Source organism: Jaculus jaculus, chromosome 5, assembly GCF_020740685.1.
Source record: "Jaculus jaculus isolate mJacJac1 chromosome 5, mJacJac1.mat.Y.cur, whole genome shotgun sequence".
In the NCBI taxonomy this organism is placed as follows: domain Eukaryota; kingdom Metazoa; phylum Chordata; class Mammalia; order Rodentia; family Dipodidae; genus Jaculus; species Jaculus jaculus.
Window position 1 is genome coordinate 99,639,123 of NC_059106.1, and position 23,255 is coordinate 99,662,377.

The 23,255-nt window shown below is 40.1% G+C and overlaps 1 protein-coding gene across 2 annotated transcripts in view; it reads left to right on the forward strand.

The window, feature by feature from the left end:
- The window catches only part of Raver2 (ribonucleoprotein, PTB binding 2), a 143,461-nt gene that overhangs the window by 94,482 nt on the left and 25,724 nt on the right, over positions 1–23,255 (forward strand). For both annotated transcript variants that reach the window (XM_045150130.1, XM_004663168.3), the window contains exons 5-9: positions 1,201–1,327; positions 7,455–7,540; positions 10,902–11,006; positions 11,100–11,211; positions 13,407–13,657. In XM_045150130.1, coding sequence (XP_045006065.1) covers positions 1,201–1,327; positions 7,455–7,540; positions 10,902–11,006; positions 11,100–11,211; positions 13,407–13,657 — 681 coding nt within the window. The remainder of the gene's footprint in view (positions 1–1,200; positions 1,328–7,454; positions 7,541–10,901; positions 11,007–11,099; positions 11,212–13,406; positions 13,658–23,255) is intronic.

Genomic DNA, 23,255 nt, shown 5'->3' on the forward strand with positions numbered 1-23,255 from the left:
TCTAAGTGATGGGATTAAAAGTGTATGCCACCATGCCCAGCAGGAAGCTTTTTAAAACTGAAAATTATAGGGTTGGGGAGATGACTCAGTGGCAAAGGTGCTTTCCTATAAAGCCAAAAGACCCAGGTTCAGTTCCCTAGTGCCCACATAAAGCCAGATGCACAAGGTGGTACTTGCATCCAGTGTTCATTTGCAGTAGCTAGAGGCCCTGGAACACCCGTTCTCTCTCTCTCTATTTCTCTCTCTCAAATAAAAATAAATAAATAAATAAAGCACTGAAAACTATTTCATATTTTAAAGAAGCTATCCAGTTACAATGTATGCAAAGCCAGTACATGAAATAGACTTTCAGTATAAGAACAATTTTATTTGTAAAACAACCTGCATGATTCAACTTTAGTTCAACAGCATTGCAGACTTTCTGTAGCATGGATGCAATTCAGATTTTCTTTTTATTGATCTTGCTGTATTTGTGATGAGAGTTGTTCTAGTAAACTGTTAGCTCCTTTGAAGCCAGTTGGTACTTAACTGAGACATTCTGTGAGGACTTCATGTCACATGCATGATAAACATCCCATTTCTAATTGAGAACTGTAGAAAAAAGTACATAGCAAGTACCCAATACTAACCACATTATGTTTATCAGACACCAGATTTTAGGGGCTGGAGAGATAGCTCAGGGGTTAATGTGCTTGCCTACAAAGCCTAATGACCGTGGTTCAATTTTCCAGAACCCAAGTAAAGCCAGATGCACAAGGTGGCACGTGGATCAGGAGTTTGCTTGCAGAGGCTAGGGGCCCTGGCAGGCCCTTTCTCTGTCTCTTCTGTTCTCATGGCTTGCAAATAAAATAAAATGAGGGTTAGAAAGATTGCTTAGTGGTGAAGGTACTTGCCTGGGAAGTCTTAGGACCCAGGGTTGGTTTTCCTAGTATCCATGTAAATCAGATGCACAAGGTGGCAAATGCATCTGGAATTCATTTGCAGTGGCTGGAGGCTCTGGTGTGCCCATTCTCTCCCTTCCTCCCTCACTCTCTCCGCCTCACTCTCTCAAATGATAAATAAAATAAAAATACTTTAAAATTAAAAAAATAATTAAATTTTAAAAGAGAACAAATCTTAGATGAATGAGCATTTCTGGAATGAAAGTCTCTAATTTTTGTTTTTGGCTTGTTTTAATGTCTGTTTTTACATGCGCTGAAGATGCACAGTAACCAAAAGGGATTACTTCCAGAGCCAAACCCAGTACAAATTATGAAAAGTTTAAGCAATCCTGCCATGTTGCAAGTTCTTCTGCAGCCCTCGTTACGTGGACGAGCAGTCAAACCTGGTAAGCATCATATGTTCTGTTACACACAGAATGTTGGTTTGCACCTGTTTGTGCTGCATTATCTGTGACATGTTAAAGATGCATTTACATAGTCAAGAACATGTAATCTTGTCTAATGATACTGACTTTCCTAAGGCCTATTAATGAATTTTATTTGATTATCTGAGATGATCTTATATTTTGGCATAATCTGCTTATGTGCTTCCCTTTTTTATACCATTGGTAAGTGTTAAGTATTAGGCTTAACTTGAGCTTTTAGTGGACATGAATTTATGAGTTAGGTAAGAGTGAACGTAGATTGTTGTAGGGTATATAAAGAAAAAATATGATACATTCTGTTATAGTAACAAAACTATCTGTTGAAAGTGCTAAACATATTTCCTTTTTTTCTTCTCTTCCTTCTGTTGTAAAATTGCTTCACTTTTACCAATGACAAAAGCATCACTTTTTAAAGTATTGTCCAAATATTCATATGATCAGTCCACGTTAGATATCAACCTATTTGTATTATTACTTTAAAAATTATTATTCTTGTTTTCATGTCTGTGTGTGTGTGCAGGTACATATATATGTGTGTGAGTATGGAGGCCAAAGAACACCTCAAATATGGTTCTCCTGTTGCTGTCTGCCCTTTTTGTTTTACGACAGGGTCCCTTGTTGGCCTGGAGCCCATCAAGTAGGCTGGACTGACTGGCCAGTAAGCCTTAAGCATCCAACTATCTCTGCTCTCCTAGCACTGGGATTACAAGCATGCAATCACTCCTCAGGTCTTTATGCTTGTGTGTTTCCTGACTGGGCCATCCCCAGGCACTGGTATTACCTTCTGAGATGTGCTGCTTTACATACACAGAGTTTTTGTGTTAACATTATAAAGGAAATGAATGTCTGTGTTCAATGGTAAAGTTTAAAATCAAACATATATAGAGTAAGGATATTCAATATATTTGTTTAGTTTCGATCCTGAGTGGCTAATGTCTACTCATATGAGGTTCTTTTCTATGTGGATGCAGTCTGATCTGCATTTATTGAAAAGAAAGCCAATTAAACTGAGACTCTTTCTCCTACAATATACTCACAACACATATCACTTCTGACACCAGAGGCCAGGGAGGGGTTCCCCACATATCAAGTAAGTAAGATATACTATAGCAGATACCAACCCAGTGAAGTTTCCTTTAATTTCATTCAGTTTGGATACTGCTGTGAGAGGTGGCAGATCCCACAGGTTGGGGGTCCAGCCCCCAGACAGTTCCTCACTTAAAGTTGTGACTCATGCTGTTTTGCCTGTGCTTCTGACTGGTAGCAGCATTCCTGAAACACCAACCTCAAGTCTCATGGGACTCCAAGAAAACTGGTACCCTTAGATAACCACACATTTTTCAGTTGATAATACAAGATGTTCCCAAGGGTGTAGATGGGGAGGTTCCTAGATGTGTGTGTGGGGGGGGGGTAGGAGCTCTATGCTTTCGCTGCAGGTGTCCACCCCTGGGCATCTCCAGGTGTTCAAAAGTTCTTAAAACCAAAGCTGTTTTGCAGGGTTTTTGTGGAGACTTCAGCAGCAAACATACTGTGTAGAAATGTAATTGGAGAAAGAGTGTGAGTTCTGCCAATGGAATGACTGGGTAAATCCCATGAAGCCTGCCTGTCCCTGGCCTGTATGATGCATTCTTATGTCTTAATATCAATTAGACAAAAGAGCTTTCTTATGACACAAAACAGAAAAACAGAATGTGTATAGCCAGCCTTGAGGAGAAACTCTAGCCTATTCTGGGGAGAGATTTATGAGCCAGTAACTGGGTAACAATCCAAACAATATACATCATCATAATATCACATCTAGGTTTTTTGGGTTGTCCTAAAACATGGTGTAAAATAGACACAAATGCTGGGCGTGATGGCACACACCTTTAATCCCTGCACTCGGGAGGCAGAGGTAGGAGGGTTGTCGTGAGTTCGAGACAAGGCTGAGACTACATAGTGAATTCTAGGTTAGCCTGGGCTCTACAGTGAGACCCTACCTCAAAAAACAACAAAAAATAAATAAAAACAAAACAAAACAAAACAAAAAAAAAAAACAGACTCAAAAATCTGTTTGTTGATGTTGACTAGCACAACATGCAGTGGCCTCTTGTCCTAGTACCATGCTGTTGCTGCTGAAGTCCAAGACGGTGCTAATAGTTAAAGCATGCCTGGGGCTGAAAAGAGAGCTCAATCAATAAAGTATTTGCCTTGCAAGCATGATGATCAGAATTTGATCCCCAATACCCATGTGAAATTATCTAGGCATGGTGGTACATTTTGTAATCTCAAGGTTAGCACTGGGATTTCAAGCCATTTGGAGATTCTGTCTCAAAAATGGTAAACAGTGCCTAAGGATGACACCCAAGGTTGTCCTCTGGCTTTTACACGCATGCGTGCACACACACACACACACACACACACACACACGTGTACTCTGGTACATACACACACACAGAGATACAACCCAAGGCTATCCTCTGGCCATTACATGCATATACATATGTGTGCACATGTGCATGAACCTGCATGTATAACACAATCCAAGGTTATCGTTTGTCCTTTACATACATACACACACACACACACACACACACACACACATATACACTTAAACACACCCACATATGCACAACCCATCATTGTCCTCTGCCCTTTACGAGCATATAAACACACATGTAATGTACCTCATATACACACAATGGTTGTCCTCTGGTTACATACATATGCACACATATGTACATGTACCACAAAGAAGCATACTATACTCTTGGGTCTTTCACAAAGCATTGTCTGCACCTTCAGGTTCTGGGCATCTTTAATAATTTTGGCTTAGTATTATTTCCATCTCTTTACCCAGGACTGTGTATATTTCTCTGCTGTTCTACTTCAAAGTCTGCTTTGCATGTTTAATGTCATTTACCTGTTTTAAATAAGATGTTTTGGTATCTCTCTCCATGTATGGAGAAGAATCTCAGCTTTCTGGCTTGTCTTTGTGTGTTTGACAAGGGAAGAGGTTAAATCCCTGCCTCATGTGAGTAGAGCCAAAGCTGGAGAATGGGTGAAAAGTTTTATTTTCTTTCTGGTTTGGGAGGGAGTAGGTGTTAGGGGTTGGACCCAGGACCTTCTGCATGCAGTCCACCCCTACCCCTGAGCTATTTCCCAAATGCATGTTAATAGATGTGATGAAGTTGCCTTGTTAGCACAGTTGCTAGTACATCAGCCTCATAGACATGATGAATATTTAAGTCTTTCCAGTTTGAGAGCATTACAAGTAAAATTTCAGGGCTGGAGAGATGGCTTAGCGGTTAAGCGCTTGCCTGTGAAGCCTAAGGACCCCGGTTCGAGGCTCGATTCCCCAGGACCCACGTTAGCCAGATGCACAAGGGGGCGCACGCATGTGGAGTTCATTTGCAGTGGCTGGAGGCCCTGGCGTGCCCATTCTCTCTCTATCTGCCTCTTTCTCTCTCTATCTCTCTCAAACGAATAAATAAAAAAAAATTGAATAAAAAAATAAAATTTCAATGGAGATTTGTGTATTACTCTTTATTTAGACTTGTAAATATGAAGTACATTTAAGTTGTAGGAAACTACCCAGCTGTTTTCCAGTTATGGTTGCAGAATTTACATTGTTCCCACCTATCCGGGGCTCCAGTTCACTCATCTCTGCTCACAAATGGTATATCATATTTTTAATGAGCCTGTACTAGTTATGCTCTCATTGTTTTAGTAAATGTCTGACAAAATCAGTTTAAGGGAGAAAGGGTTTTGTTTCAGCTACCAGGTCCCAGTCCATCATGGTGAGGAAGGCAGGCAGCAGGAGCTTGCGGCATCTGCTCACACTCAGCACAGTAAGGAGGTAGTGATTAGTGCTGGTGCTCAGCCAGCTCTCTCCTTTTTAAATCTAGCCAGGACCCCAGCCCATTGAATGGTGCTGACCACAGATAAGGTGGGTCCACACACCTCAATTAACTTAAAATAATCCCTCACAGTCATGCCCAGAGGCTAACCTAATCTATATAATTTCTCACATGTGAGTCTAGGTCTTGTGAGGTTGACAATAAACCAACCCAGTCTTTCTATTGAGTGTGTGCTACCTTCTGTGTGCATGTATGTGCATGTGTGTGTGCGTGCATGTGTGCATGCATGTGCATGTGAGCATATGTGTGTTTTGGAGATAGGGTCTTTCTATGTGATCCAGGTTGGCCTCAAACTCACAATCCTGCTGTTGCTACCTCCCAGAGTACTAGGATTCTAGGTATAATCTAGTGTTCTTTTTTACTGATAATCTTTGCACATGTCTGTAATATACTTTGATTGTAATCCCATCATTGCCTTCTCTTGACTGCCCTCTCCCTCCCCTCTGGCTGACCCCCTTCTTCTTCCAACTAGGTCCTCTTCTATTTTAATGTCCCTTTTTTTCTTGTGTGGAATGACTAACTGAGTTTAATTAGAGGCACCTGCGTGGGTGGTGGGTCCTACCAACAGAGATACCACTACATAATAAATGTCTCTGATTCCCCCAGCCACAGTTATGTTACCTGTAACTCCTCAGGGAGGGAGGGGGCTCATGTCCTTCTCCATCATCCATGACAGAATGTTGATAGGCTTAGTTCTGTGGGGATCTAGTGCACGTTATCACAGTCACTATGAGGTCATACATGCCTTGTTACGCCTGGATGACAGTGCACTCCTCTCCTTTCTCAAGCCCTCACATTCTTTCTGCCTCCTGTTTCATACTGTTCCTTGAGCCATGGGGGGCGGGGTGTTGACATTTTGCTACATCTACATTATCAGGACCTATTCTGCTATTTCTATACATTACATATATGTACTTCCCTCTTATAGCTGTTTCTATAATAATAATTAGATGAAACTTCTTCATGCTTTTTCAAAATTTCATTTTTTAGTTGGCAAATAGAGATTACATATGATTCATTCCAGCAGTTTTAATTGATTTTCCTCTCCCCCACTGCTGTTTCTGCCACCTTTCCCCTTTCTCTTAATATCCTCTCCCTTCTCCCTTCCCTCAGCTCTCTTCCTACTCCCCATCTTCATGTCATTTCCTATCTTTGGTTCTTTTCTATGTATATTACCTATTTTTAAAATATTTCTTTTAAAAGTATTGTGGGGGGCTGGGGAGATGGCTCAGCAATTAAGGAGGGCCTTGCTTGCAAAGCCTGCCATCCTCATACTCGGGTGAAGCCAGATGCATAAAGTAGTACATACACCTGGAGTTCATTTACAATGGCAAGGGGCCCTGACACACCCATTCTCTCTCTCCCTGCAAATAGATAAATGAAAATATTTATAAAAACCCATAAGTATTTGATATATAGACTCAGAATTAAGTATGTGGTTACCATTTATTCCTTGTATTTCTATATACAGTTCTGTGCCTTGTGTTTATTATATAGTTCCATGTGATATCTTCTCAAAAGAGTTATACATAATAATTTTTGTGTAGTATGTGATGTGTGTGGTATATGCATGTGCATGTCTCTGTGCATATGGAAGCAGAGGAGACCTCCAGGTGTCCTTCCTGTACTGCTTATCCACATGTTTTGTTGAGACAGTCTGTGAATACAGAGCTGCACTATTCACATGTCCCAGCAATTTTCCATTCTCTGCTCTCCACAGGATGGGGGTACAGCTGTTTAGGTAGGTGCTAGGGAATCAAACTGGGTGGTCTTGAGTATCTTCAGGCCTTCAGGCTTTTAGCAAGCACTCTTACTCATTGAGCCATCTTCCCAGAGCCCTGCTTAAGAGTTTTAAGTACAAGGATTGCATCTTTCCCCTAGACTCACCGTCTGACAAAATCTCTCAAGGTCTTAAAACACTGAGCAAATGCTGAGCAAGACCATGAGTGTAGCACTTACCAGAAGATGCTAACCTAGGTTTGTGTTTCATAGTTAAGGCAGAAAGTGCTGGAATTTTACAGCAGATTCTAGAACTAAAGCATTAGGACAGGAGCCTGTCACTTTTCACCAGTGACAGGTTAATAGATCATGAGACATTGTATGAGTCTTTGAAGACATATTTTTGGTGCTCATTTTGTTTTTAATTTCACATGTCATAAAGTTAATGTTTTACCTCTGTTTTTTCAAAGCGATCCTTGGAACACCTCACAGCTTGCCTCACCTGATGGGTCCATCCCTCCCCTCTGTGCTGTTGCCCTTGAGTAAAGCACAGCAGGTAGGTAAGAAGCACCAGGCATCAAAGATTTGGAATGAATATTTGATTTTTTTGTTGTTGTTTCCAAGGTAGGGTCTCACTCTAGTCCATGCTGACCTGGAACTCACTATGTAGTCTCAGGCTGCCCTCAGACTTACAGTAGTCCTCCTGCTTCTGCCTCCTGAGTGCTGGGATCAAAGACATGTGCCACCACACCTAGCTTTTCTTTAAAACGAAAAGCAAACAACAACAACAACAACAACAACAACAAAAAACCCCAAGAGCTGGAGAGATGGCTTAGAGGTTAAGGCACTTGTCTACAAAGTCAAACAACCCAGGTTCAATTCCCCAGGTCTCACGTAAGCCAGATGCACAAGGGGGCACATGCATCTGGATTTCATTTGCAGTGGCTATAGACCCTGGTGTGCCCATTTTTTTCTCTTTCTCTTTCTCTTTCTCTCTCTGTCTCTCCCTCCTTCTCTCTAATAAATAAATAAATAAAATAAATTGTAAACTAAAAACAACACATTATGATCTCATGTGGTCCAGGCTGGCCTAACTCCCTATGTAGCTGAAGACAATGCTGAACTCCTCATTTTCCTGCCTCTACTCCCACATGTAGGAATTGCAGGCATGCACCATGTCTTTCCAGTAAAACCAGCCATTTCATTTGTTCTTAACAAAGTTGTCAGGAAGTTAAGTGAGTACTATGTTTTTGTTGTTGTTTTGTTTTTTGAGGTAGAGTCTCACTCTAGCTCAGGCTGACCTGGAATTCACTATGTAGTCTCAGGGTGGCCTTGAACTCATGGCAATCCTCCTACCTCTGCCTCCCAAGGGCTGGGATTAAAGGCGTGTGCCATGATGCCCGACCAAGTACTATGTTTTTTAAAAGATCCTTCTCCCTCTCTTGTCCTCCCTTCCCTTCCCTGTCTAGTCCTGCCTGGCCTGTCTCTGCTGTGGGAATTGTTTTAGAGCCTTGTACATTCTGGACAAGAGCTCTGCCGCTGAGCTGCATCCCAGTTCTCCTTAACTTTGTATTTGGAGTCAGCATCTTACTAAGTTGCCCAGGCTGACCTTGAGCCCTCCCTCAGAATAGCCTGGTCAGGCTTTGAACTTGTCATCCTCTTGTCCTAGCCTCCTGAATGACTGCTACTATACACCGGTGCCACCAGTTCAGGCAAAGGACATCTTAAGTCAGTACAATGAGTATATCAAATCCAGCTAACCTAAATCAGTATCATTGTATAAATTTATTAATTCCTATTTGTAGGGTCATTAAGAAGATAAGACATATTTTGTGGTATTTTTTTTACAAGATAATAAATCAGTAAAACAAAATAGTTTATTTTATGTGGTCCTAAAACAAATTTATAGAAAGAAATGAGCAATAACTCTAAACTTAAAATTTAGTCAATGTTATAAAATCACTCATATGTTTACTCAAGAATATTTTCCTTATCATTTTAGTTGTGTTTAAGTATATACATATCCATAAATATCCACAATATTGGAAACAAACATTCCATGTTAATTTCAGTCACTGTTTAAAGACATATAGTAATAATGACAAATCAGAGCTGTTATTTCTTATATAGGATTGACTAATGAGGGTGTGACCCTAAACACAGCTTTTTGTTGTTGTTATATATATTGTATATGTGTGTGTGCATGTGTGCCATAGCTCATGAGGGGACAGGTTCTTTTATGTAGTACACCAATTTGTACACCAGGCTAGCAGGCCTGCCTCTACCTCCCATCCTGCCATAGACATGCTGGGATGAGAGACATGTACTATTGTGCCTGGCATTTGTGTGGGTGCTGTTGATACAAACTCCAGTCCTCATGTTTGTGTGGCAGACACTAACCACTAGCAATCTCTCCAGCCCCCTTGAGTTTTTGTTTTTGGACATGGTCTTACTTACTAGCCCAGGCAGCCCTCAACCTCATAATCCTCCCTCTTTTGCCTCCAGAGTGCTGAGATTTCAGGCATGCACCACCCCTCTAGTTTCTAAAATAAACTTTTTGAAATCTATTTATTTATATTTATATTTATTTATTTGACGGGGGGAGCAAATGGGCATGACAGAGCCTCCAGTACTGAAGATGAACTCCGGACGCATGCGCCACCTTGTGCATCTGGTTTACACGGGTCCTGGGGAATTGAACCTGGGTCCTTTAGCTTTGCAAGCAAGTGCCTTAACCACTAAGCAATCCCTCCTGCCCCCAAAATAAGCTTTTTAAAGAGGAACAAAACCTTATGTTTTTATCTTCACAAGAGAACTTGGTACATTGTAGGATTTTCGTTCACTCAGTCACTAACACGTACTAGACACTGTTGTCATGGAGGCCAAGGTTGTTTCTGAACTCACATCCTCTTGCTAGACAGGAGATCCGTTATCCACTGAACCCTTTTTTCCAGCCGTGACTGTGTTATTTTGAACACTGTGGAAAGCCAGGCATGGGGGCTCATATCTAGTTCTAGCGCTGAGGGTGCTAACGCAAGCACACAGCCATGACTTTAAAGCCAGCTTGGGCTACTTACTAAGTTCCAGGCTAGCCTGGGCTACAAAGAGACCAGGTCTCAAAACAACAACAAACAATAGAGAAAACAAACATTATATATGAGAATGATAGAGAAGAAATTCAGAGTGTTGGTAGTATTCCCTTTGTGCTAGAAAAAAACAAAGATGTTTCATTTGGCCTTTTAGGCCTGCATAGGTGGGTCCCTCCATCTCCTGAGCCTTACTGTCCCAGAAGACCTTGCTCTCTTGACTTAGCTGTATCTCTGTAGCCAGGAATGCCCTCCTCCAGCACCAACTAACTGACCTAGATGTCACCCAGTTATTCCTATATAGTTTTCTGGGCTCAGACATGAGTTAGGTTCATAGGAAAACCTGTTGTGAATCTTCTAGTCTATTTGTTCATATAGCTACTTGTATTTCTCTTCATATAATTACCATTTGTAATGTATATGTTTTCATAATTAAAGTCTCCTAAAAGATGCATAAAGACCAATTATATTGTATATAATCTGTGTAGCAGATTATCCTATTACACAAGTGTGCAATAAATCTTTGTCGAGTGATTAAATGAATAAACAAATTAATGTAATGTCATTATCATTAAAGCCAGAAAGAGGTGAGGGGAGGAGAAAAAGGATGAAAGAAAAAAATGTGGAGTTAATCTCATAACTACATGGTTACTTCTTATACATTACTATTACTAAAAAAAATTAGCATTACTTGAAGTTGGAAAGTATCTTATTTATATTTAGCAGCTGTTGCGTTTATCCAAATTAACTAGAGAACTGAACCTTAGGATGAATTGGTTCTACAAGTAGTGTTTCAGAATTGAGCTAATTGAATGTGTATTACCTCCATAGAGTTCAGCTGTGGGTGGTGCCTCGAGTTTCCTGCTGCAGGGTCTCTCTCCTCTGCCCTTGGCACAGCAGCAGTTAGTGAAATTTGAGAGTGTGCACACTAACAATGTAAGTATGCTTACTGGCAAAATGCTAGACTCTACCTTTATGAGCCTCCACCTTTCCACCAGGTGCAGGTGTGTCTTCCTTACTCTTTTGCAGAAGCCGGGCTTACTGGGAGAGCCTCCCACCATGGCTCTACAGCCGGCACTGGCCTTAGGATCGACGCTTCCCCTGAAGACAGATCTGGGACAACCTGGAGAAGCACACAAAGGTAAGTGATGTGTACCTAACAAAAAGCCAGGCAGCAGGCAGGTTTGAGACTTAAAGAATTTACCTGCATTTTGCTTTTATTTATAAAAAGATCATATTTGAGTCTTTACTTAGTCATTTACAATTTCAAGAGTGCTCTTGGCAGTTCCATTTTTAATAATGATGAGTTATTGATGGGCTTGCTTCCCTGCCAAGATGAGGCGGCCCCTGTTGGATATGCTTTAATATTTCATGCAGGTTCACAGTAGTACCAGGAGAAGACATAGATCCATTTGAGACTGACATATAGTCCACTGGGCAGACAGCACATTACATGTCTCCTGTTACATGTTACATGTTGCCTGGATCAGAAGCCCTCAGACCTCATAAAAGCAGTAACTGGACTTTATAAATTTAAGGTCCATTCACTTTGTCATTTTCAAATTATGTCTCGTATTTAATACTTGAAGAAAATTGTGCTTCTAAGCACTTAGCAGGCAAAACATCTTTTGTATTTTACCAAAAAAGAAACGTGATATTATATCATAATTTCTTATTGTGACTTCAAGGCACCTTCTGTTTGAAGTTTAATTGGAAGTCTGTTTAGATGTGAGCACATTAAGTGAAAATAAAGGCCCTTTATAAAAGTCAGTTATATACGGGTAACACACTTAGCCTCTCGCACATTTAACCAGCTAGGCAAGTGACCACTTAACTCAGTCAGCTTGACTGTTGAAATTGGTCAGGCAATGGTTAAATTGGTGAAGAAATTTTTTTTTTTTTTTTGAGAGCGACAGACACACAGAGAAAAACAGATAGAGGGTGAGAGAGAGAATGGGAGCGCCAGGGCTTCCATTCTCTGCAAACGAACTCCAGACGCGTGCGCCCCCTTGTGCATCTGGCTAACGTGGGACCTGGGGAACCGAGCCTCGACCCGGGGTCCTTAGGCTTCACAGGCAAGCGCTTAACCGCTAAGCCATCTCTCCAGCCCTGGTGAAGAAATTTTTATGATGTGGAGTCTGTCCTTCCAGAAAATTAAACTTTCAGTGACTGAGAGTTAATGAAAATGTTTATTCTTATGCAGACTTAAATAATAAGCTATTTGCTGTCACATGGGCTGCTTAGAGGACACTGAAAATTCAGTGTCTAAATAAGTGTATTACTAAAAGGTAGAACCAGAGTGTGTACCTCTAAATATTTAGTAATAAACCTATGTTTATTGACTTTGTAAAATAAATGTAAATTTGAATCAGTTACCAAAATTAGCTGTTTTCATTTGGCGGGGGGTTATTGTTGTTATTATTGTCCAAGCTGGTCTTGAACTTATGAGTTCAAGTGATCCTCTTGCTTCAGCCCCAGAGTACTTAGGACTTCAGGTGCATGTCACCATGCTTAGCTAACTTGCAGATTTTTTTTAAGTGGAGTAATTGAAAGTTTTAATGTTAAAGCTTTAATTTCTTTGAGAATTTTATTTTCTATGAGTTAAAATGTGAAAATTTTTGTTGATTTATTTATCTCTAAATATTGACTTAAAAAAACAGTGATGTAATGTTTAAGTACCAGCTAAGCTTAAAAAGGGTCTTGATTTGTATTATTGTGGATTTCTGTGCTTAAAATCACCACCCATTGCCATGTTCAAGTTATCGGTGTAAGAATACTGAACTCAAGTTGGGATGCACACAGTGAGCTCCCATTAGCTGAGAACCAGTTAACAAAATTTACTGTAGAATTCGCTCTGATCTTAGGAAGTATTGAAGGATTTTTAAACTCAAGACTTAAGTCACTTATTCACTTCAAATATGGAAGCAAATAAATTGCAGTGATTGGGCATTTTTCGTTAAGTACTGATATAATGTAAATGTCAAATAATACATAAATCATGTAAGTAAAATACTAAAATTTAATCTTATTGACATTATATTAGCAGTCATTGAAAATATAGAAAGGCATTAAGAGGATTGCCATGAGTTTGAGGCCACCCTGAGACTACATTCACTATATAGGCCTGCCTGGGCAAGAGCAAGACCCTACCTTGAACAACCAAAACAAACAAGCAAACAAACAAAAAATATTATCATAGTTTCTTGTTTTTTCATAAAAAGAACTTCCCAGTTTATAACCTCTAAGCTCACCTTTTGAATTTAACAGTTTTCTGGTAGGTACAGAAATGACCCTTGTGAATAAGTCCTGTCTGATTGCATTTGTGATTCCCTACAGCATCTAACCTGACTCCAACGCAAACACTGGCTGCTGGGCTGGGCGTGTTACCAGTCTTATCAAGTCAGTTTACTGCTGGACAGGTTGGGCCGGGGCATGGAAGCTCGCAGGAGGAACAGGCTGCCCTGGTGGGGGTCACAGAAGGAGGTTTTTCAGGGTCACAGCATTATCTTCAAGGCTTCCCGGGCCTTCCAGCTGGAGGCCGGCTGACAGGACCTCCCAAGACTTCACAAAGCCAGCCAAAGGCAGAGGTCAGTTCAACGGCAAGGGAATATATATAGAAAAAATGGGTATTTATTTTAAATAACATCTTCACTGAAAATTTTCTAAACCTTGAGTATTCTTATTTGTGCTTATTTTACAGAGGCATAAGTTTGATTACGTTAGCCTAACTAAACTTGCAAACAAGTTAGTATGGGTTATAAATTATGACTGCTATGTCAATGCAATGATTTTTAATAGTTTAAATTTATACCTCAGAATTGAAACGGGAAAAAATATTAAACTCTGAAAATGTTATTATTATAGGGCTGGAGAGATGGCTCAACAGGTAAGAGCACTTGCTTGTATGACCTGATGGCCTGGGTTTGATTCCTCAGGACCCACATAAAGTCAGATGCACAGAGTGGCACATGTGTCTGGAGTTCATTTGCAATGGTGGGAAGCCCTTGTTCAAATAAAAATAAAAACTCTATTATAAGAAAATAAATCAAAAATCTATATTTTGATAAGTTATGCCAGCTGACATTTGGTGCTATGATTAACTACTTACCAGACTGTTTATAAGAAAATAATTTTGGTTTGTAAAAATCTAGTTTTCAGAAAAAAATTTAGTTTTCAGTCTGTAGTTATTTAATTTAATTTAATTAACTAATTTAATTTTAAAACTTTGTCGTTCAGAACTTAGGAGTTTCATCTTTATCCACTGATAAAGTGACAGTGTTTATAAGGAAGCTTTTCATTTATCTTTCTTCTTTTATTTCTTTCAGCAACATTTTATCAGCTTCAGGATAAACATTCACCTCCTTAGTTAGTTCCTGAGTACTTTATTATTATTTTTGAGGCTAGTGCAAAAAAGTGAAGAGAATGGCTTTTCTTCATGCTGTTTGTGGACATGGCTTATGTAAGCACCACCAATTGGTTTGTGTCCCAAAGCTCTGCCTAATACCTTGCTTGGTGGCATTTTCTCTTCATGATTTTCTGTACACATCATGTCATCTAAAAGACAGTTGTTCTTGTTATTCATAATGTGGATGCCTCTTAGTTCCTTCTCCTGCCAGTCACTCTACTTAGAACTTCCAGCACCAAGTCAGAAGTGAACAAGCACTGTTGTGCTCCTTCTCAGGACAGGTGGTTGAATGTGATGCTGGCTATTGGCTGTTCACAGACAAACTTTGTTAACTGACATCATTTCCTAGTTTGTTGACTTTTTAAAAAATCATGACTGGATGTTTAGTTTTATCCAGTGCTTTCTCTGTCTTCACTGAGACAATCATGTGTCTCCCTGTATTCTTTTACTATGGTTTTTCAGCAATGGATTTCCATGCTGGTCTTTCCTTCCATTTTAGGAATGACTCTGGGTTCACGGAAGGCTTTACTGTGCAGTTGAACACAGCCTGCCAGGTTTGTTGGACAGCTTGCATGGAGGCTTGCAGGAAATGCCAGTCTGTGGGTCATGGGTCATGTGTTGTCTTTGGCCTGTTCCCTCTACAGGTTTTTGAGAGTTTGTGGAAGATTGGTGTTCATTTCTTTTAAGTGTTTTGTGGATTTCACCAGTGTAGATGTGGAGTCTTAGTTTTTTTTTTTATAGAAAATATTTTATTTATTTATTTATTTGAGAAACAGAGAAACAGGCATGGCGGGGGGGGGGGGTGGAGAATGGGCACACCAGGGCCTCTAGCCACTGCAAACAAACTCCAGATGCATGTGTCACCTTGTGCATCTGGCTTTACGTGGGTACTGGAGAATCAAGTCCCCATCCTTAGGTTTTGCAGGCAAGCACCTTAACTGCTAACCACTAATCCATCTCTCCAGCCCAGGTTTTTTTTTTTTTTAATTGAGAATTATAATACACAAACATATTGTAATTTGACTGTATTACCTTCCCGCACACCTATTCCTCTGAATCCCCTCTTCCTTCCTTCTGCATTGATGTCCAGTCTTACTGTCCTCCTCTGTACTCTGTGTCAAAATGTTACTGTGCTCAGAATTGTGCAGTTAAGAACTGTGGGGCTGATGACAACCCCTGTGAGGCCATGAATGCTAAGGTGAACTCATGTCCAGAAGACACTAAGCCTTTTTCTAGAGAGATTTTGCACAATTTTATAACTTTGTAAGTCATTCCCATGTATAGTCAGAGTAGAGAATTCCTGATCTGTATATAAATTACCCCATTAATCTGAAAACTTAGAAACAAAATGTGAATGTCTCTGTGGCTACCTCAGATCTATGGATCTAACCACTGTGTTTTCCCTGAGGTAGTGTGTCTTCTTGTGCTATTTGCTTTTTTATAAATTAATTTTTTTATTAACAACTTGCATGATTGTAAACGATATCCCATAGTAATGCCCTCCCTCCCCCGGCTTCCCCCTTTGAAACTCTATTCTCCATCATATCCCCTCCACCTTTCAATCAGTCTCTCTTTTATTTTCATGTCTTGATCTTTTCCTCCTTCTATGATGGTCTTGAGTAGATAGTGTCAGGCACTGAGGTCATGGATGTCCAGGCCATTTTATGTCTAGAGGAGCACATTGTAAAGAGTCCTACTCTTCCTTTGGCTCTTACATTCTTTCTGCCACCTCTTCTGCAATGGACCCTGAGCCTTGGAAGGTGTGATAGAGATATTGCAGTGCTGAGCAATCCTCTGTTATATCTTCTCAGCACCATGCTGCCTTATGAGTCATCCCAAGATCACTGCCATCTGAAAAGAGAAAGTTCTGTACCAAAAGTGAGAATAGCATTAATATATGGGTATAAACATTAAGAGAAGTGTTCACTGGGCAGTTTGATGAGTATAGCATATACATTTAGCCAGACAGCAGCAGATGTTGCACCCCTAGGGCTCATGACTACCCCTGTTGTAGGTTTTCAGCATCAGGGATGTATTCCCTCCCACGGAGGAGCACATGGTGGAAACCAACTGCCTCCAGTCCAATTAGAGGGCAGTTGGTTTCGACCATGACAGATGTGCCACTATTGCACCCATTGGCTCATTTTGTCTGGCTGGCCAAATATAAGGCTTGCAGTGTCCACTGTTGAGTATGTTCACTGGTGATTTCTCTGTCTCCCATTGAATTGCATGCAATATGGCTTCTTCCAGGTTTCTGTCAGCTGGTCTATATGGAGGAGGTTATAAGCTCAGTTCTAGCAGGATGTCTCAGTGGCCTTGCAGCCCAAGTATGTGGTGTCTTCAGCAATAGGGTCTTACTATCTATTCCTGGTGGGAAACCAAGGGCCTTGGCAATGGCCTGTAATGTTTTGGGGGAATAAGGGACCTCCCTAGCCAACAACTCACTGGAAGGTATCCTATCCCTGGCACTGAAAATATTCTAGCAACTTTCTACAGCTCCTGAGTGTTCCGTTGTCCAAAAAAGTAGGTTTACATATGGTTTATTTATATCCTTTTATATTTTGAAAACCCTCCCTCCACCTTTCCTTTACTGAATCTCTTCCCCTGACCTCATTTAGGCCTTTTCACCCTCATTAATCTAATCTTCCACTTACATAAATACAATACCAGCCTATTAAGTACCTCCCTCCCTTCTTTCCTGTTCCCTTTATATCTATTTTCTAGCTTATTAGCCTTTGCTACTGAGTTTTCTTCCTACTCACATAGAAGTCCAATCATCTATATCTAGGATCCACATATGAGAGAGAACATATGATGCTTGGATTCCTGGGCCTGGGTAACCTCACTTAGTATAATCCTTTCCAGATCCATCCATTTTCCTGCAAATTTCAAAACTTCATTTTTATGTACCACTGAGTAGAACTCCATTGTATAAATGTGCCACATCTTCATTATCCACTCATCAGTTGAGGGACATCTAATCTGGTTACATTTCCCAGCTAGTCTGAATAGAGCAGCAATAAACATGGTTGAACAAGTATCTCTAAGGTAGTGAGATAAGTCCTTAGGATATATGCCTAGGAGTGCTATAGCTGGGTCATATGGTAGGTATATTTTTAGCTATTTTAGGAACCTCCACACTGATTTCCACAATGGTTGGACCAGTTTGCATTCCCACCAGTATTATAGAAGGGTTCCCCTTTTTCTTTTTCTTTTTTTTTAAATTTAATTTATTAATTTTCTTTTCAGCAAATATAGGCAGTTTGGTACCATTGTTTAGACTCATCCATGATCTACCCCCTCCCATTGGACCCTCCTTGTTGATGTAAATGGGTCGTGCATTGTGGAGTTAGCCCCCAGTTATTGGTATGATAAATGTCTCTGCATATCATGACCCAACATGTGACTCTGACATTCTTTCCACTCCCTCTTCCGCAAAATTTCCCTGAGCCATGTTGGGTTCATTTTTGGTCTGCTTTGGTGCTGAGGTATTGGGGGCCTCTGAGGCTCTGGCTCTCTGATTTGGTAGGAGATGATTTTTGTGTTGGTCTCCTTCCCCTTTGTGCTGGTATCCAGTTCACAGGAAAACATCACCCTTGCTTGTTTCGCCAATTGTCCTTAGTTTCAGTCGGGCCCCTTTTGAGGTATGTTGGGGCAGCTCTCTCCTTAGGATCTGCATCTATCTGAAAAAGAGAAGCATATTCTCCAACAGAGAGTAAGTTAGCACCCAGAAAATTGAGATAACAATTACTTTTTTGATAGAGAGTTTGATAGGCATAGGCCCTCTTATACCCCATGATTGATGGTAGCTTGATATTGGAGAGTGGGCTTATGTTTGGGTATGGTTCTGACTTGTTTCCCAGCTCCAGCTATGGGTCTCGTACCACTGAGGGGATCAGTTAGCCAAATCAAGAGCAGTTGGTTCCCCACCATGGCTGTGTGCCACTATTGCACTTGTGTGGGCATCACATCAGGTTATTTGTTGCTAATTAGGTTAGACAATGAGTTGCTTGGACAGATATTGGTCATTTCCCCCAGTCGCCCATGTAGCACCTTCTGGCACTAGACATGCTGACTGGGGACTGACTCCTGGCTTCCAGCCATGCCATTCCATTTTACGTGTCAGCTGCGTATGGAGTCTTCAATAGGGTTTTACCACTGGCCTTTGGTGGGTCATCAAGTATTCTGACAGAAGTCTGTCATTGTTTTGGGAAACCTTGTAGGTTTCTCTGATCAAAAGCTCATTGTAGATGGTAGCCCCAAGCTGGAAGTGGGGGTTACAGGTCTGTGCCCACTAAGAAATTGAGGAAAAACATAACTAATATACAAGAGTTAGAGAGAAGAGAGAGAGAAGGGAGAGGGGGAGAGGGAGGGAGGGAAGATGTAGAAGATTTAGGTTAGTCTTGATCCTACCCTCTCCAGTGTCTTGTAGTTCAGGTGATTTCTGTAAGGGTCTAGTGAAGGTTCAGCCATTTGGTCTGTCTTTTAGGAAGTAGAATTTTATGGTACCATTGCTGTTTGGGTCCAGATTACTGTTTACCACCCTTCGATGCCCTCCCTGCCCTCCCCATCCATCCCATTGTCTAGTCCATGAGGTGCTTGCTGGGTATGTAAGGTATCTTGGGTAGATTCAGGTTAGGTGTTGTAGATGAGTGAGAGTATGTGTCAATTTTTTTTCTGTGATTGGGTAAGTTCACTGAGAATGATCTGTTCCAGGTTCAACCATTTTTTCTCAAATTTCTTTGTGTCGTTTTTTTCTTACTGCTGTATAGAATTCCATTGTGTAGATATACCACATCTTTGTTACCCATTCTTCTAATGATGAACATCTGGGTTGATTCCAGCTTCTAGCTATTATGAATTGAGCTGCTACAAACATGGTTCAGCAAATCTCTCTGGCCTGTGGTTTGAAGGTTTTAGGGTAGATGCCCAGTAAGGGTATAACTGGGTCTGTTGGTATTTCTATAGTCAGCTTTTTCAGGAGTCTCCATATTGCTTTCCAAAGTGGTTGTACCATCCTGCATTCCCACCAACAGTGAATGAGTGTCCCTGCTTCTCCACATCCTCGCCAGCATTTATTTTCATTTGATTTTTTGATGTTGGCTATCCTTATTGGGGTAAGGTGGAATCTCATAGTTGTTTTAATTTGCATTTTTCTGATGATTAGGGATGATGAACATTTTCTTAAGTGTGTGCTTGCCATTTGTATATCTTCCTCTGTGAATTGCCTGTTCAACTCTGTGCCCCATTTTGTGAGTGGGGTATTTGTCTTCTTACTGTTTAGACTTTTGAGTTCTTTGTAGATTCTAGAGATTAGGCCTCTATCAGTTGGATAACCTGCAAATATTTTCTCCCATTCTGTGGGTATTCTATTGGCTTTGCTTATTATATGCTTGTCTGTAAAGAAACTCTTCAGCTTCATATGATCCCATTGGTTGAGTGACTGTTTAAGAACTTGAGCCACTGGGGTTTTGTTCAAGAAGTCTTTTTCCATTCCTATATCATGGAAAGTACTTCCTAAATTTTCTTGCAGTAGTATTCGAGTTTCTGGTCTTATGTTGAGGTCTTTGATCCATTTGGATTTGAGTGTAGTGCATGGTGAAATGTGTGGATCAAGTTTTAGTTTCCTGCATGTGGTTATCCAGTTTGTCCAGCACCATTTGTTGAAGATACTATCTTTTTTCCAGCCTATATTGTTTGGGCCTTTGTCAAATATCAAGTAGCTATAGTTGCTTGACCCAAAATCCAGGTCCTCAATTCTATTCCATTGGTCTATACTCCTGTTTTTATGCCAGTACCATGCTGTTTTTATTACTATGGCTTTGTAGTATCGCTTTAGATCAGGTATGGTGATGCCACCAGAGGTATTTCTTTTGCTGAGGATATGTTTGGATGTGCGAGGTCTTCTGTTTTTCCATATGAAATTTGAGATCATTTTTTCTATCTCTGTGAAGAACACTGTAGGGATTTTAGTTGGAATTGCGTTAAATCTATATATTGCCTTTGGTAGGATTGTCATCTTCACAATGTTAACTCTGCCTATCCAGGAGCATGGGAGGTCTCCATCTTCTCAAGTCCTCCTCAATTTCTTTTTTGAGAGTTTTTATATTGTCATTGTATAGATCTATTACTTCCTTGGTTAACATTATTCCAAGGTATTTTTTTTTTTTTGTCTCTATTGAAAATGGGACTATGTCCTTTATTTCTTTTTCTGTATCTTTGTCATTTGCATACAGAAATGCTACCGATTTTTGTGCATTGATTTTATATCCTGCTACTTTGCTATAGGAGTTAATCACCTTCAGTAGTTTTGTGATGGAATCTCTCAGGTCTCTTACATATACAATCACGTCATCAGCTAATAGAGCTAACTTAACTTGTTCCTTTCCAAATTGTATCCCTTTTATTTCCTTCTCCTGTCTTATTGCTTGAGCTAGGACTTCCAGAACTATATTGAAAAGCAGAGGTGAGAGAGGAAATCCCTGTCTTTTTCCTGATCTCAATGGGAATTCCTCCAGTCTCTCTCCATTAAGTATTATTTGGGCCTTTGGAGCTTTGTATATTGCCTTTATTATGTTAAGATGTGAGCCGGCCATGCCGATTCTCTCCAATGTTTTGATCATGAAGTGATGTTGTATCTTGTCAAAGGCCTTTTCTGCATCTATTGAAATGATCATGTGGTTTTTATGTTTAAGCTTGTTTATGTGGTGTATTACATTGACAGATTTTCATATGTTGAACCACTCTTGTGTTCCTGGGATAAATCCCACTTGGTCAAGGTGGATAATGCTTTTGATGTGTTGTTGGATTCGGTTTGTGATATTTTGTTGAGGATCTTTGCATCTATGTTCATTAGGGAAATAGGCCGGTAGTTTTCTTTTCTTGTGGCATCTCTGCCTGGTTTTGGGATTAGGGTGATACTAGCTTCATAGAAGGAGTTGGGTAGCTTTCCCTGTTCTTCAATTGTGTGGCACAGTTTTAGAAAGATTGGTTTGAGTTCTTCCATGAAGGTTTGATAAAATTCAGCTGGGAATCCATCTGGTCCTGGACAATTCTTTTTGGGGAGGTGTTTTTTTTTTTTTATTACTTTTTCAATCTCCATGAGTGTGATGGGTTCATTGAGGTGATTAAACTGCTCTGAGTTTAGCTTTGGTAGATGATATGCGTCCAGGAATTTATCCATCTCCTCCACATTTTCCAGTTTTGTTGAGTAGAGGTTTTTGAAATAAGTCCTGATAATTCTGCCAATTTCACTTATGTCTGTTGTGATTGCTCCTTTTTCATTTTGAATTTTATTAATTTGGAGTCTCTCCTTTTTTTGCTTGATCAAATTGGCCAAAGGTTTGTCAATCTTGTTTTTTTTTCAAAGAACCAGCTCTTTGTTTTGTCAATTGCCTTAATTGTTTCCTTGGTTTCCAATTCATTAATTTCTGCTCTGATTTTAATTATTTCTTTCCTTCTGGAGCTCTTTGGGTTGGATTTTTCTTGTTTTTCCAAAGCCTTTAGGTGGATGGTTAGGCTATTGATTTGGGATCTTTCTGTCTTTTTTATGAAGGCATTGAGTGCTATGCATTTTCCCCTGAGGACTGCCTTCATTGTGTCCCATAAGTTTTGTTATGATGTGTTCTCATTGTCATTCAATTCCAGGAATTTTGCAATTTCATTTTTTATTTCATCCACTATCCATTTATTGTTTAAGAGTGTGCTATTCAGTTTCCCGTTGCTGTTTTGATTCTTGGTGGGTTTTTTGTTGTTGATTTCTAGGAATATAGCATTTTGATCTGATATCATGCAGTGAATTATGTTGATTTTCCTAAATATGTGGAGGCAGTCTTTGTGACCCTCTACATGGTCTATTTTAGAGACTGTTCCATGGGCTGCTGAGAAGAATGTGTAGTCTATGGATTTGGGATGGAAAGTTCTGTAGATGTCCGTTAGGTCTAAGTGTTCTATGGTTTTGTTGAGCTCTCTTACTTCCCTGTTGAGTTTCTGTTTGGATGATCTGTCTATTACTGATAATGGTGTGTTGAAGTCCCCAGCTATGATGGTGTTGGTGGTTATTTCTGTTTTATTGTCAAGTAGGTTTTGTTTTACGAAGTGTGGTGTCCCTGTGTTTGGTGCATACAGATTTATGATTGTAATATCCTCTTGATGGATTGTTCCCTTGATAAGTAGGAAGTAGCCTTCTTTGTCTTCTTTGATTGTTTTTGGTTTGAAGTCAATTTTATCCAATATTAATATAGCTACACCTGCTTGTTTCTTATTCCCATTTGCTTGGAATATTGTTTTCCACCCTTTCACCCTGAGGAGGTTTCTATCTTTAGTGGCAAGGTGGGTTTCTTGAAGGCAACAGATTGAGGTGTCTAATTTCTTGCTCCACCCTGTTAGCTTGTGTCTCTTGATGGGTGAATTAAGGCCATTAATATTTAGGGTGATGACTGTGAGATTTGATTTGATCCCTGCCATGTTGTGGTGGTAGAGGTGTGTTGGTGTTTTCATGGAATTTGAAATTTTTGTGTCTACTCTGGATTTGGTTGTTGTGATCTGCTTCTTGTAGGCATTTGTGTTTGGTTATTTGTTTCTTCTCTGTGGAGAACTTCCTGGAATACTTTCTGTAGGTTTGGTTTTGTGTTCATATAATTGTAAAGCTGAGTTTTGTCATGGAAAGTTTTCCTTTCACCATCTATTATAAGGGAGACTTTTGCCGGGTAGAGTAGTTTGGGTTGGAAGCCATAGTTTCTTAGAGTTTGGAGAGCTTAATTCCAGGCCCTTCTAGCTTT